Below are 12,239 nucleotides of genomic sequence, written 5' to 3' on the forward strand. Positions count from 1 at the left end.
GCCGCCATTACCGCTCGTGGAAAGCTGGATACGTATCCAATTCATCAAAATTTGATTAGGGCAATGTCCCCGGTTATGAAACAGCTTTTGTTTTTTGGTCATAGCTTTTGAACGGAATATTTAATTCCAAAACTTTTTAAAGCATTTGAAAGTTTGAAGACTTACGCATGTTTTTGCTAAAGACAGCATATATTTTTTGCTTGAAACAAAAAAGTTATAGCGAAATTGGGAGACACAGAATTTTTTAACCAAAAAAAAGTGTCCCGGGTGGGAAACACTGCGTTATCACCGTAAAGAACTCTTCAGAGGCATTCACAAGTGCACTAGATTTTGAGAAAAACATTTAAATCTTTACAAACGAACCAAAAGCTTAATGAATAGGTGTCCAATTCGTCGAAGTTTAGCAAAATTTGTATTAATTTGTTTGTAATATATCTACGTAATGCAGAGAGAGTTTTTATTCGGCCACGCTGCATTTTTGTTTATGGCAACCACCTAGGCAACCACGTGTAGTTTGACAGATAACTGTTTTTTAATTGCACGATCGTGCAACTAGCGGATGTGCAATTAAGGGGGCATAGTACTTTTTCAATTTAAAAAAATCGAACTTTTTTTTATTGATTATTTCGAAAGATTAACATTTTGACCATATGTGTTTCAAGTCATGTCGATGAATTCCAAAAATTAAGAAAGTTACAGCTATTTGTACCGCGCATGTCTGGAGCGATTACACGGCGAATAAAAACTTCACGTCGTTTTTCTCGAAACCAGGTTTTGAAAGTCGGTACCATAATTATCTCAAGAACGGCTGAAGCAGTTCTCATGATTCTTTTTGCCTTTCTACTATATAAATATATAGTATAAAGGTATAGAAATCACTTGGAAAACCGGAAATGGAAAGAAGGTCCTGCGGGCCGAATGTTATATACCATTCGACTCAGTTTCGAAAACTGAGCATTTTCTGTGTGTGTGTATGTATGTGTGTGTGTGTGTGTGTGTGTGTATGTAACGCTTTTAATCTCACTCACTTTTCTCGGAGATGGCTGGACCGATTTTAATGTTCTTAGTGTCAAATGAAAGGTCTAGGTGTCCCATTGGTCGCTATTGAATTTCATACTGATCGGACTTTTAGTTCAAAAGTTATGTATAAAAATACGAAAAATATGGGACTTCATTATCTCATAGATCCCTTAACCGATTTGAACAAAATTGATTGCATATGAAAGAGGAGCCTTTCAAACCCTTAACTTCCAAATTTCATGATGATTGGACTTGTAGTTTGAAAGTGACATAAAGAAATGTGAAAACATAGTATTTAAAACATATTTTTGTAACATTTAAGAATTAATTCAATGAAAAACATCACACATTTTATTATTATTTGAAAATTACTACTGAGATCTATCAAACGAAACCGAGTTATTTAAAATCGGACGGTTCATTCAAAAGTTATTTAAACTTTAACACTTAAGCACCGTATATAAAACCGTTAAAACGTGTGAAATCAAAACGTATCAATCAAATGTTGATTGTATTCAATGTGTGCGATGTATGTATGTATGTATGTATGTATGTATGTATGTATGTATGTATGTATGTATGTATGTATGTATGTATGTATGTATGTATGTATGTATGTATGTATGTATGTATGTATGTATGTATGTATGTATGTATGTATGTATTTATGTATGTATATATGTATGTATGTATGTATGTATGTATGTATGTATGTATGTAAGTATGTGTATGTGATGACAATTTGCAATGAAATTCAAGAAAAGTGAGAAACATGTCAATAGTCTGAAGTTTTTGAAGTGGAATACGAACTCTGAAATAAAAGAAAAGAAAAAAACTTTTACCGACTAAATTCCACTATTTAATTTTTATTCGCGACAGATACGTATACGCTTTGAAATAAAACACTGATGAAGCCTGCACGTCGTAGGCGAACTACGTATCTGTCGCAAATAAATATTAAATAGTGGGATTCAATCGAAAAGTTTTTTCTTTTATTTTATTTCAAATTTCAAGTGTCATTCTCTTCACTTGTTGTTACTCACAATTGAACAAGAAAAGCCAAAGGCGAAGAAGAGCAGTTAATTTAAGCATGTAGGTATAGTGGTATATAGGATTAAAAATACTAGTGAGTTGATTTTTCCAAATAAATTTATACAAATTTCAAACAAATTTTGCGCATCAATATATGCTCTTTTCAATCCATAGATACCAGAGCTTAGAAATGTTATATGAAAAATAGGAAGTAAACGTTGCACGGTAGTAACTTTGTAAGATTTGTTTTCGTTAGTGACATTTTAAAGGACAGATGTCTTATGCCATGTATCATGTTTTAATAAATAAATCAAAAATGACAAGCACTGGAAATCATATCGATCATATTTCTGATTCTCAAGCATGTTTATGGCGCAGTTTTTGCACTATTTTTCGACCTCATCTTGTTTTCCTAACCCTCTAACATTGTAAAAACGATGCGATCAAGCTAATGACTATCTTTTCATGAAAGTACATTCAAAAGAAGCTTAAGTTTTGATTTTCATGCAAAAATAATTATCTGAAGGAGCGCCAGCTAAGAAAAAGTTCAATTTCTCTTTTTCATATCTAATGCTCTATTCAGTTATTTTTTCTAATTCAGATATATTGCAAAATTGAAGCCAAGCAAACTAATAGTAAAATTTTGAGATTAATCATTTTGTTGTAGATATCCTTTTTCTTCAAAAGCGAAGTATAATAATAATTTTTCTGAACTCTTGTTTTTCAAAGATGCTAATTTTTGAACGCATGGTATTAATATCAAAATATCAAAAAAAAAAAATCTACCCTTTGGGCTAAAACCACTCAAAAAAAATATCAAAAAATCTGCTATGAACACATATTTCATATTGTCAGTTCAAAACAAGTTTCGTATGTGGCTCTGAAACCCGAAAGTTAAGGCCGACCGATTATAAAACTAAATAAGGTATTCATCAAATAACATAAATGACGCTTACAAGTATTTACGCACCCAAGGAAAGAAAATATAATTATTCTTCGCAATACGTTGTGAATTTTACTGGCAAATAAGGACTTTGTGGAATACGGAACGGATATTTAAAAATATAGTCAAGTTAATTATAGATGTTCCTGAGAAATTAAATAATTATTATTGTGGCAGTAGAAAGGCTAGGTCACGCCGCTAGGTGGATTAATTCGGGTTTTTTGTTTCAAAGCCAACAAAATTATCTAGTGTTTAACCCATCCTTTTTTCGATATTACAATTTTTGTATTTTTTAGAAATGTTTAAAATCAATTTTTTTCGGCTAAAAACCTTACTTTTATGTTTGAATGTCCGCCATTTTGTTATGCGTTCGAATTTTAAGGGAAGCGATTTTAAGGATGGGTCAAACACGAGGTAATTTAATATTCTTTCATGTCGTTTTGGAATTTTTCAATTCGGATAAGCCTCACAGCGCCAATCCATGGTACCGCAAATCATGTTTTTTTTTCGAATGATCATGTTCAAGGAGCCGTAAGGGAGAGGGGAAGAGGTTCACATATGCAAACAAAACTGCAAATATTAGTATAAAGTGCAATATGTAGCACGCAGTAAACCCGAATCGATTCGCTTTTCGTGTTATCGAGAAAAAAATATTTGAAATAAGGCAAAAAATATGGTATAAAAAGTGCTATGCCCCCTTAAAAGACAGTACGATTGGAGGACGTGCAATTAGCGCACGAGTACTGTAATTTAATTTTGATATATCTTCATAATGCCCAAGGCCGCCACGATACTATCGACCGTGAAAATTATAGACGAAAACGGCTTTCCCGGGAAGCTGACAAGACAGATTGAGGCCACGATGGATGGTGACAGTGCACACAACCATCGACAACGCGATGGTGTTTCTTTTCTCCTGAAGACGTGGACATTATGGGAAGGCTGTTCCGGGAGGTTGCAGAGCAATATAACATACTGAAACGTAAAGCAGTGAAGGTTGGATTAAAGGTGAATACGTCTAAAACGAGGTCCTACCTGTTAACAGGAGGAACCAAGCGTGGCGGTGTATGTGAGAACAGTGTATGAAGGAGAAGCATGAACCACGAGCTAGCGCAGCTCTTCGGCGGACCCAAAATCCAGAAAGTTGTTAAAGCTGGAAGAGTGCAATAGGCGGAACATCTTGTGAGGATGCCGAATCATTTGATACCAGTCGCAGCGTGCTCGATGGTTAGACCAAGTGAGTAAGACCTGGAAAGTGTGGGATATTCAAGAAATTAAAGACAGAGTATGAGTATTTTTTTACCGAAAATAATGGTTCTTTAATCCTTGCGTCTTGCGAAGTCGTTCAGTTTGACAAAGGTATTTCTCGTGCCAAAAGTCAGTGGTCAGTGCCCATAATAATTATTGTCAGCATACGACCTAAGCTCCTGATAAGGTTAATTACCTGATCTTCCATAAGGCTGCTCGTATCCCGATGATTGGTATCGTCAAAAGAGGTATAGCTTATCAACTAAAACTAAAAGTTTTAATCTAATGAAATTCTCAGTTCAACTGGCAATATATAGCTCCATGGTTATTTAGAACCAGAATAAACCAATGTCAATGTAAATTTACCTCAAAAAAGAAAAGAAATCAGAGAAGCAGAAAGAACACTGCAAAGCTAGTACAATACGAAGTATACAGTAAACTACAAACGCGTTTTAAGTACATACAAGCAAACTGATAACTGAAGAATAATCCGACCTTAGCTGAGTATCGTCAGTGCTAGTTTTGTGAGAGATTTCAAATCCGTGCTCGGTAAATTCCTACGCGAAATCAGACAATGTGATATAATTCACAATTTCGATGAATAACTACTGTGTTTTTTTCTCGTTATTATTGGGTATTATATCCGTAATCAGTCGCATTTAGGGCAAGATCTGTGCATCGAAAGCTACACAGGTGACATCCGAACCGTCGGCAGCAGTAAGACCGACTTCCACCTGAACGGTAACTCCGACCACCGGTAGCTCCATACCGGGATGGTCCAGGGTGTAGTCGAAGACCTGCCCTGCAGATACCGGGCAGGTGCCAGGTGCGGTTCCGGCCACGCAGGCATCGACCAGTTCCTCCGGGATCGGGAAAGGAACTTCCAATCCAAGCAAGCGTACGCTGATGTAGGCCGTCAAGGTAGTGGTGTCGACTGGGCTGACAATATCCCAGCCGTGAGCGATAATCGGAGCGTTATTCTGGATCGGGCAAGGAGTTCCGGTGCATCCATTAATGTCAACCGTAGCCGGGAGGCCAGCTCCGTTGGGACCTACACATAAGTTTATGTAATGTTTAGATGTTTAGACATGGCAACGCAATACTTACACTGTCGAACGGGGGTTAGTGCCAGTGCAAGGGCTGGCAGCAGAACAGCAACAAGCAGGAACTTGTACATTTTGTTTGGATGAAAGCTTCAAGATGTAGCAAAGATCAGAACAGAAGGTATACTACAATAATTTGGAGAGTTTGTGGCTTTTATACAGCCATTGGGGGCCACTGCGTATCTTGACTTGGCAATGATAAAGTATACCAGTACGCGTACCAATTGAAAGTGTTTTGTAATTATTACATCGATAAGATAGTTAACTAACGGTGTATGAAAAAAATGCGGGATAATTTTTTTTGACCCACACGAAGATTGTTTTATTATTGAATAATTCGCTTGCAAGTAACGTCACTTTTTGCCTCCCCGCTTTACGTAGATATACCATATATATCAGCAGAATAAAAAAAAACATCTCAAACGGCACAGTGCAAAGTTTGATTCGATTACGCTTAAAATAGTAACTGAAATCGTTGTTTGGCTATCGGTAGGATTGTCGCAGATTAGCAACATCGAAAACCCCATTTTTTGCGCCCATACTAACTTGAAAGTCGTTTCGGAGGAAACTGAACGTGTGACTAAAGCGATTGTTCCAATGCAATCAGTCTGCATTGTCTAGCGAGACAATATGATCCGATCGTGTAAAACTGGATGTCTCTACTTTGGCGTTCTTTTCCTAATTTTCATTTCCATGCTTTCGGTTTAGTAACTGCTAGCTTGCACTGTATGATTTGTCGATCGAACGTTGACTTTCTAGAAAATTAAAAATCGTTCGAGGTCCCACAGCAGATAATTTAAATTTGCCTATATAAAAGTGCAGAGATTGTTTTCAGTACAGCACAGGTGTCTATATAATTGTCCGTCCTCGTAACGATAAGGTAACATATAATATTCAAAATCGGAAATTCAACTTTGGGTGCATTCAAACAATCAAACAAAAGATAAGAAGATGAGATTTGGAAATATATATAAGAATAAGATAGAAACAACAAGAGACCCGGGAAGATTTAAATCTTAGATGTTACGTAGGTATGGCATTCGAAGTGACAGCAGACTCACAATTTAGAGACATTTCAGTAAATATTTAAAAAGGTTTGTTATCCTTAAGGATATTCTTGAAAGATTTTTTATTTTTGTTTAAGTTTGTCTAATAGGGCGATATTGTTTATCTACAGTTATATGACAATCGAAGTAAACAATGATTGCGAACTGCTGTCAAATTACTTAATACGATCCGTGTTATTGGAATAATAATTAAATTACCGTATTGTTTCGAGAAACTATGCAAAAAGAAATGGTAATACATTCAGAATTCATACAAACAAGCCAATTACAAATCTATATCTATAAAAATAGATTTCTGTCTGTCTGCCCGAATGTTCCTTATAGAATCGAAAACTACTAAACCAATCGGCGTGAAAATTTGCATATAGGGGTTTTTGGGGCTAGGGAAGGTTCTCATAATGGTCAGAGACCCCTCCCCCCACTAAGAGGGAGGGGTCCCATACAAATGAACCACAAATTTCTGCATAACTCGAGAACTAATCAACAAATTTAACAAAATTTGACATGTGGGTGTTTTTGGAGACAAGAATTTTTTCTATGGTGAATTGAGACTTCTCCTCTCTTTAGAAGAGAATTATGACCCCTCTCCCCTTTAAGCAGAAGGGCTTCCATACAAATGAAATACAAATTTCCTCATAACTCGAGAACCAATCAAGTAAATGGAACAAAATTTAGCATGTGGGTGTTTTTGCAGGCAATTTTTTTTATATGGTGAATTAAGACCCCTCCCCTCTTTAGGAGGGGAATTCTGACCCCTCTCCCCTTCAATAGTGGGGGGGGGGGCTCCTATACAAATGAAATACAAATATCCTCATAACTAGAGAAATAATCAAGCAAATGAAACCAAATTTGGCATGTGGAGGCTTTTGGAGGCAGGAATTTTTTATGATGGTTTGAGACCCCTAACCCCTGTGGTAGGGGGATAAGAACTCTCATACAAATAAAACAGAAATTTTTGCGTAACTCAAAAACTAATCGAACTCGAGAAATTTTAAACTCTTTCATAAAACATTAGTCAATAACACAACCACCAGAAACTATCAATAGTAACATTAGATGATTCAGGGCGAGACGGACACAGGCCGCGAGAGTGGGGGGCAGCCCCCCGTAGAGATCACCTCTATCTAGGTTTATTTATTTTCCTAGATCTACTGACCTCTATTACTTTCCTTCAGTTGGGTCACCCCTACGAAATGGTACTTCCTACGAAAAGATTTTCCATGAAATGCTACATCCCGCGTAAGGTTTTTCGCGAAATGGTATTCTGCGAAACTCATACCGTGGACCCCCGTTCGTTTGACCGTTTTTCATCTGAACATTTTTTAATTTGAACCCCGCTAGTTTAAAAAAAAATTAAAAATTAAAAATGGTTCAAATGTTATTCTCAATATGGCACCATTGCCTTCGCAGAAAATGCACATAAACACGATTTGTTTGTACTGATCTAGTGTGTTTAATCCTAGTTCAATCAGTTTCACATTTCGTTTCCCAACGATTACGATTACAGGGCGGCCAGTTCATACAAGTTTCAGCATATTAAGTTCAAATTAAAAACGAACCCTGTTAGTTTGCATGAGGAATCGTTCAAACGAACGGGGGTCCACTGTATGCCACGTTATGGTCAACCGAGAAATGGTTTGTAATGATGGCGAATATTTAAATGCTATCCGCGTTATTTTATCAGGCTAAGCAATGGGGGGAGTTGTTTTCTACTTTACTGTAAGCAGGGATGGTTCGATCACTTTGACTCAATTTTGATTCATTTGACAGTAGCGTCCTAACCGAGCAAAATTTGACAAATTGATGTATGGGACATTTGTAGATAACAGCTACAATGAACGTTCATTTAGTTACTAAAGAGGTACTAGCATTGTAGCGCCGTAACTACAAAAGTTACAGCAACACTTTATTTAGCAAAATTGTAGATCTAGTTACTATCTACAAATATCCCATACATCAATTTGTCAAATTTTGCTCGGCTGAGACGGTATTGTCAAATGAATCAAAATTGAGTCAAAGTGATCGAACCATCCCTGACTGTAAGGATTATATTAAATTAAAATTAAATTAAAATTCAAATTAAATTAAAATTTTATTAAAACACCTATTGTGATAAAGGTCATCCGAGATTCACGATTTATGTACAACACAAATTAATTTGTGGTAATACGAAGTTTGTTGGGTCAGCTAGTTAAATATAAAATTTAACTAAAAAAATGAAATTTGTCTCACTTTGGGAGTCCCTAAAGAGCCCTTAAAATGGCCTACATTCCTCTGCTTAACACCACTTGTTTTATATTCAATCCTAAGGTTTTGGTCAAAATTTCAGCCAAATCGGTCAACATTTGCAAATTTTAGACCATTTTTAAGAGTTGTAGAATTTTTTGCTTTCCATATATACAGGGTGTTCAATAAGTTCGAATACACTTTAAAAATGTGTTTAAAAAAATGAAAATACAAGATATTCTTTTCTGAGTCAATTTTTATTGAACCAGTGTTTATTGAGAACCTTTACGACATATTTGGTGGAAGCGGTCCCCCTTAGTGTTTTATGACGAGCTTGAGACGTTTCTCGAAATAATCACACGCGGTACGCACATGGTCCATGGGCATCTCGTCCCAGATCTTGGAAATAAGCTTCTTAAATTGGTCCTTAGTGCTCACTTTATGTTCGCTCTGCTTGGTCAGCATGTACGATCATACATAAAAGTCCAGGGGATTAAGATCCGGGGAGCTGGGAGGCCACAAAGTCTTATCGAGAAAATCAGTCAAATTCACCCGACACTACGCTTGGACGATATTCGCCGTGTGAGCCGGTGCGCCGTCCTGTTGAAAGACGTAATGATCTTTCCCGTAGAGGTCACGAAGTGCCGTGGCCACAACCTTCTCGGTACAACCAAAACCTCGGTCTTATAGTACGCGGCATTGTTTTTCACGTTTTTCTCGATAATCACCAATGGAAGCTTCCCTCGCTTGGATACGGCCTCCGTTACCCCGTGAACCTTGCGTTTCTTGTACGACTTGTATACTAGGTCCTTCGCCATGATGGTGTCGGCAGTCCCGATCGACACATCCAGGTCAACAGCGGTCTTCCGTATTGAGCGGTTCATTTTTCGACGAACCCGCACCCTCACCACCTTGATGGCTGCTGGCGTCCTCACCGAACGCGGCCGCCCGGTTCTAGCACGGTCCATGGCCAATCCTGTTTCCCGGTACCGACGGATGGTGTTATAGATGAAATTCCGCTTCACCCCGTGGGATTTCAACCGCCGAAATATATCGCCGAGTCGCTCACCTCTCGCAAACAACTTTACTACAAAGTTGCGGTACTCCTTCATCACGCAGGGTAAACAAATAGCAAACGACATCAAGTCGACACCTTGCGCGTCGGTTAGCCTATATATAAGGCTAAAGCTGATACTAATACCATTACACAGAATGCACATGATGCGCACCTACACAACGATGAAAAGTTGTACTCGAACTTATTGAACACCGTGTATATCACCCGCCTAATCTTACAACTATGCATCTTATACATGATTTCTATCTAGATACCTAGTTGTAAGATTGAGCGGGCGATTTTAGAATGTATATACAGTCGCTTCAGTTCTGCATTCCGATCGGGCTCGTTCCGATCAGAAACGTCCCGATTCACGTATGTTATAGCATACGATGTATTCCGATCGAAGCGCAATTTCTGATCCGGCTCCGATCGGTTTGTTGAATAGAGGCGAGTATCCTGAAAATCCGCCTTTTGATCCGAGTCTCCCGAGTTTTGAGGGCCGAGTCTCATATACCATACGCTTCGACATCAATCGCTGGAAGTCGACGTGGGTCCGGGGGCATCTCTTGCTTAGACGACGATTGCTGGATGACAACGGCAGCCTTAACGGAACCCGCTGATTCGAAAACAACCACTGCATGGCGCTAAGGGCCCCGGCGGCACTCCCTTCTTTATCAAGGACCTGTCAGAGTACCGGTGATGGTCCCAATCCCAACTGTAACGACCGACAGCAAGAGACTTTGAGAGTCCTAGCAGCACTTCGTAGCAGAAGGACGTTGAGAGTCTCGACGGAACAACCGGGGGGGGAGGGGGGGATTGTCAATGGAGAGTAGAAAGTCCACCGAGGAGGAATATGTGCAAAAAAGTTAGCTTCGAGGTACGATGCTGGTCTAACAAGCCAGTCGTTGACGTTGTATGTTCGAAACTCGGCTAGGCGGTGCTTGTCAGATAGAGTCAGTAGGATCGTTGCACTGGCCCCGTAATTTTCCTGTACTCCAACAGCCGGCTGCCGGTCTAGAGACGGTATAAACCCAAGGCATTGCTTTTTTTTCTTTTCCGTTATAGGGATTTTCAGAAAGCAAACAGATGCATAATTGGCAATGTAACAGAAGGTGGAGTTGACTGAGAGGGGGAGGGGGGGATTGGATCGAAGAATGTGAGTATGAATGAATGTTCTGCCATAAATTCGGAAAACCTGGAAATTTCTTTATAAAACTTGGCACACATCTTCTTTGACATAAAAAAAAATTGCGCAGGGGGTTAACAAAAGCAAGGGTGGTCTCTGGATGACAAGAGACACTTCTGAAAAGAAATGGATAGAGTGGCCATCGTCAAGGGGGACATCCAAACGTAAAAAAGTCTGTATCGCTCTATAGGGATTACCGAAAAGCAGATAGAAGAAGATAGACTTACACGTGGATGGTGGACAACAGGGGGCAGCTGACAAAGGGAGCAAACATATTCAAATGAAGAAAAAGGGTTTTGTGTCTTTCATTGCGAGATATTTCGTTACAATAACAGATGTACAAGTGACTGAGAGACGAAGGTCAAGCCACCTCGTTCACTTTGTTCGCCGCTGATCACAAGTGTGACTGAAAACTGCCTCTCGCTTCCAGCCATTTTTCGGCTCTTCCTACGGTTTCGCTTGACGCTGACCCGATATTTCACAATTGGGCAGAATTCGGGTATGTTGGGAGAGTTCAGGGCAGTTCCTTGGCACCACACTTCACTTCATGGCCTTTTTTCCATAATGGCAGAATACTAAATCCAGCCGAAATAGTACGAAACAATCGCGTTGTCAGAAAAGCCAGCACCAGAAACCAGTACCAGAAACTCGACACTTGTTTTGTGTAGAAATCTCAAAAGTTATAAAAATTTTCTCCAAACCTCTACTAACAAAACAGAAAAGTTGGTTTTAATTCGTTGATTGACAGGAACGGTGTTTTATTACGTCGAGTATGTTCCGCGCCGCACTGGAATACTTATGTGTTGATCGTTTTTTCAATAACTTCCACGTTCCCTTTCCTGTACAATGTAAATTTGAATTTTTGTATTTCCATGATCTGTTTTCTTTTCAAATACTTATACGTATGCTGAGAATAGAATATAAAACATTTTTAATTACTAATTAACAATCTACTAATCACAAACAACCTCTGCTCTTTCCCGCAGACCATACCCCTTCAATGAATAAAAAATCCAAATACATGAAAGTAGACTACCATCCAGCACAAGTGTCATACGACTTCGAGATAAGTTCGAAATATTGTGCTCTTACTATACCTAAGTCACAGACAAACAGACATAACTCTTGGAAGAAAAATCAACAAAAATTATCGTACCTCACATTTAGCCTGAACACTAGCACCATCTATGATCGACATTCCCAAATATCAAATAGCAATATGGGTGTCCCTCGAAGTAGCAAGTATTTTTTATGGGGAATTCCCCTTCTTTCGTCAAAAAGCGCCACTTTGACCAAAACGGAGACATTCCCAACTAAGCCCAAATTTGAAATGACGGTTTTATCGGTACGATGA

General features: G+C 38.5%; 1 protein-coding gene across 1 annotated transcript; it reads right to left on the minus strand.

The window, feature by feature from the left end:
* Positions 1 to 4,902: 4,902 nt before the first annotated feature.
* LOC128735063 (NPC intracellular cholesterol transporter 2 homolog a-like) lies at positions 4,903 to 5,420 on the minus strand. The gene is made up of 2 exons (XM_053829543.1): positions 5,351 to 5,420; positions 4,903 to 5,294 (listed from the first exon to the last, which is right to left on the minus strand). The coding sequence occupies exons 1-2, from the start codon at positions 5,418 to 5,420 to the stop codon at positions 4,903 to 4,905; spliced, it is 462 nt and encodes a 153-aa protein (XP_053685518.1).
* Between the last annotated feature and the right edge of the window lie 6,819 nt (positions 5,421 to 12,239).

This window comes from Sabethes cyaneus, chromosome 1 (genome assembly GCF_943734655.1).
Source record: "Sabethes cyaneus chromosome 1, idSabCyanKW18_F2, whole genome shotgun sequence".
In the NCBI taxonomy this organism is placed as follows: Eukaryota; Metazoa; Arthropoda; class Insecta; order Diptera; family Culicidae; genus Sabethes; species Sabethes cyaneus.

Excerpts from the sequence above, each read along its gene's own strand:
- LOC128735063 (XM_053829543.1), bottom strand. The coding sequence starts at position 5,420 with ATGTACAAGTTCCTGCTTGTTGCTGTTCTGCTGCCAGCCCTTGCACTG. Across the intron at positions 5,295-5,350 it reads ACTAACCCCCGTTCGACAGT|GTCCCAACGGAGCTGGCCTC; the intron begins GTAAGTATTGCG and ends ACTTATGTGTAG.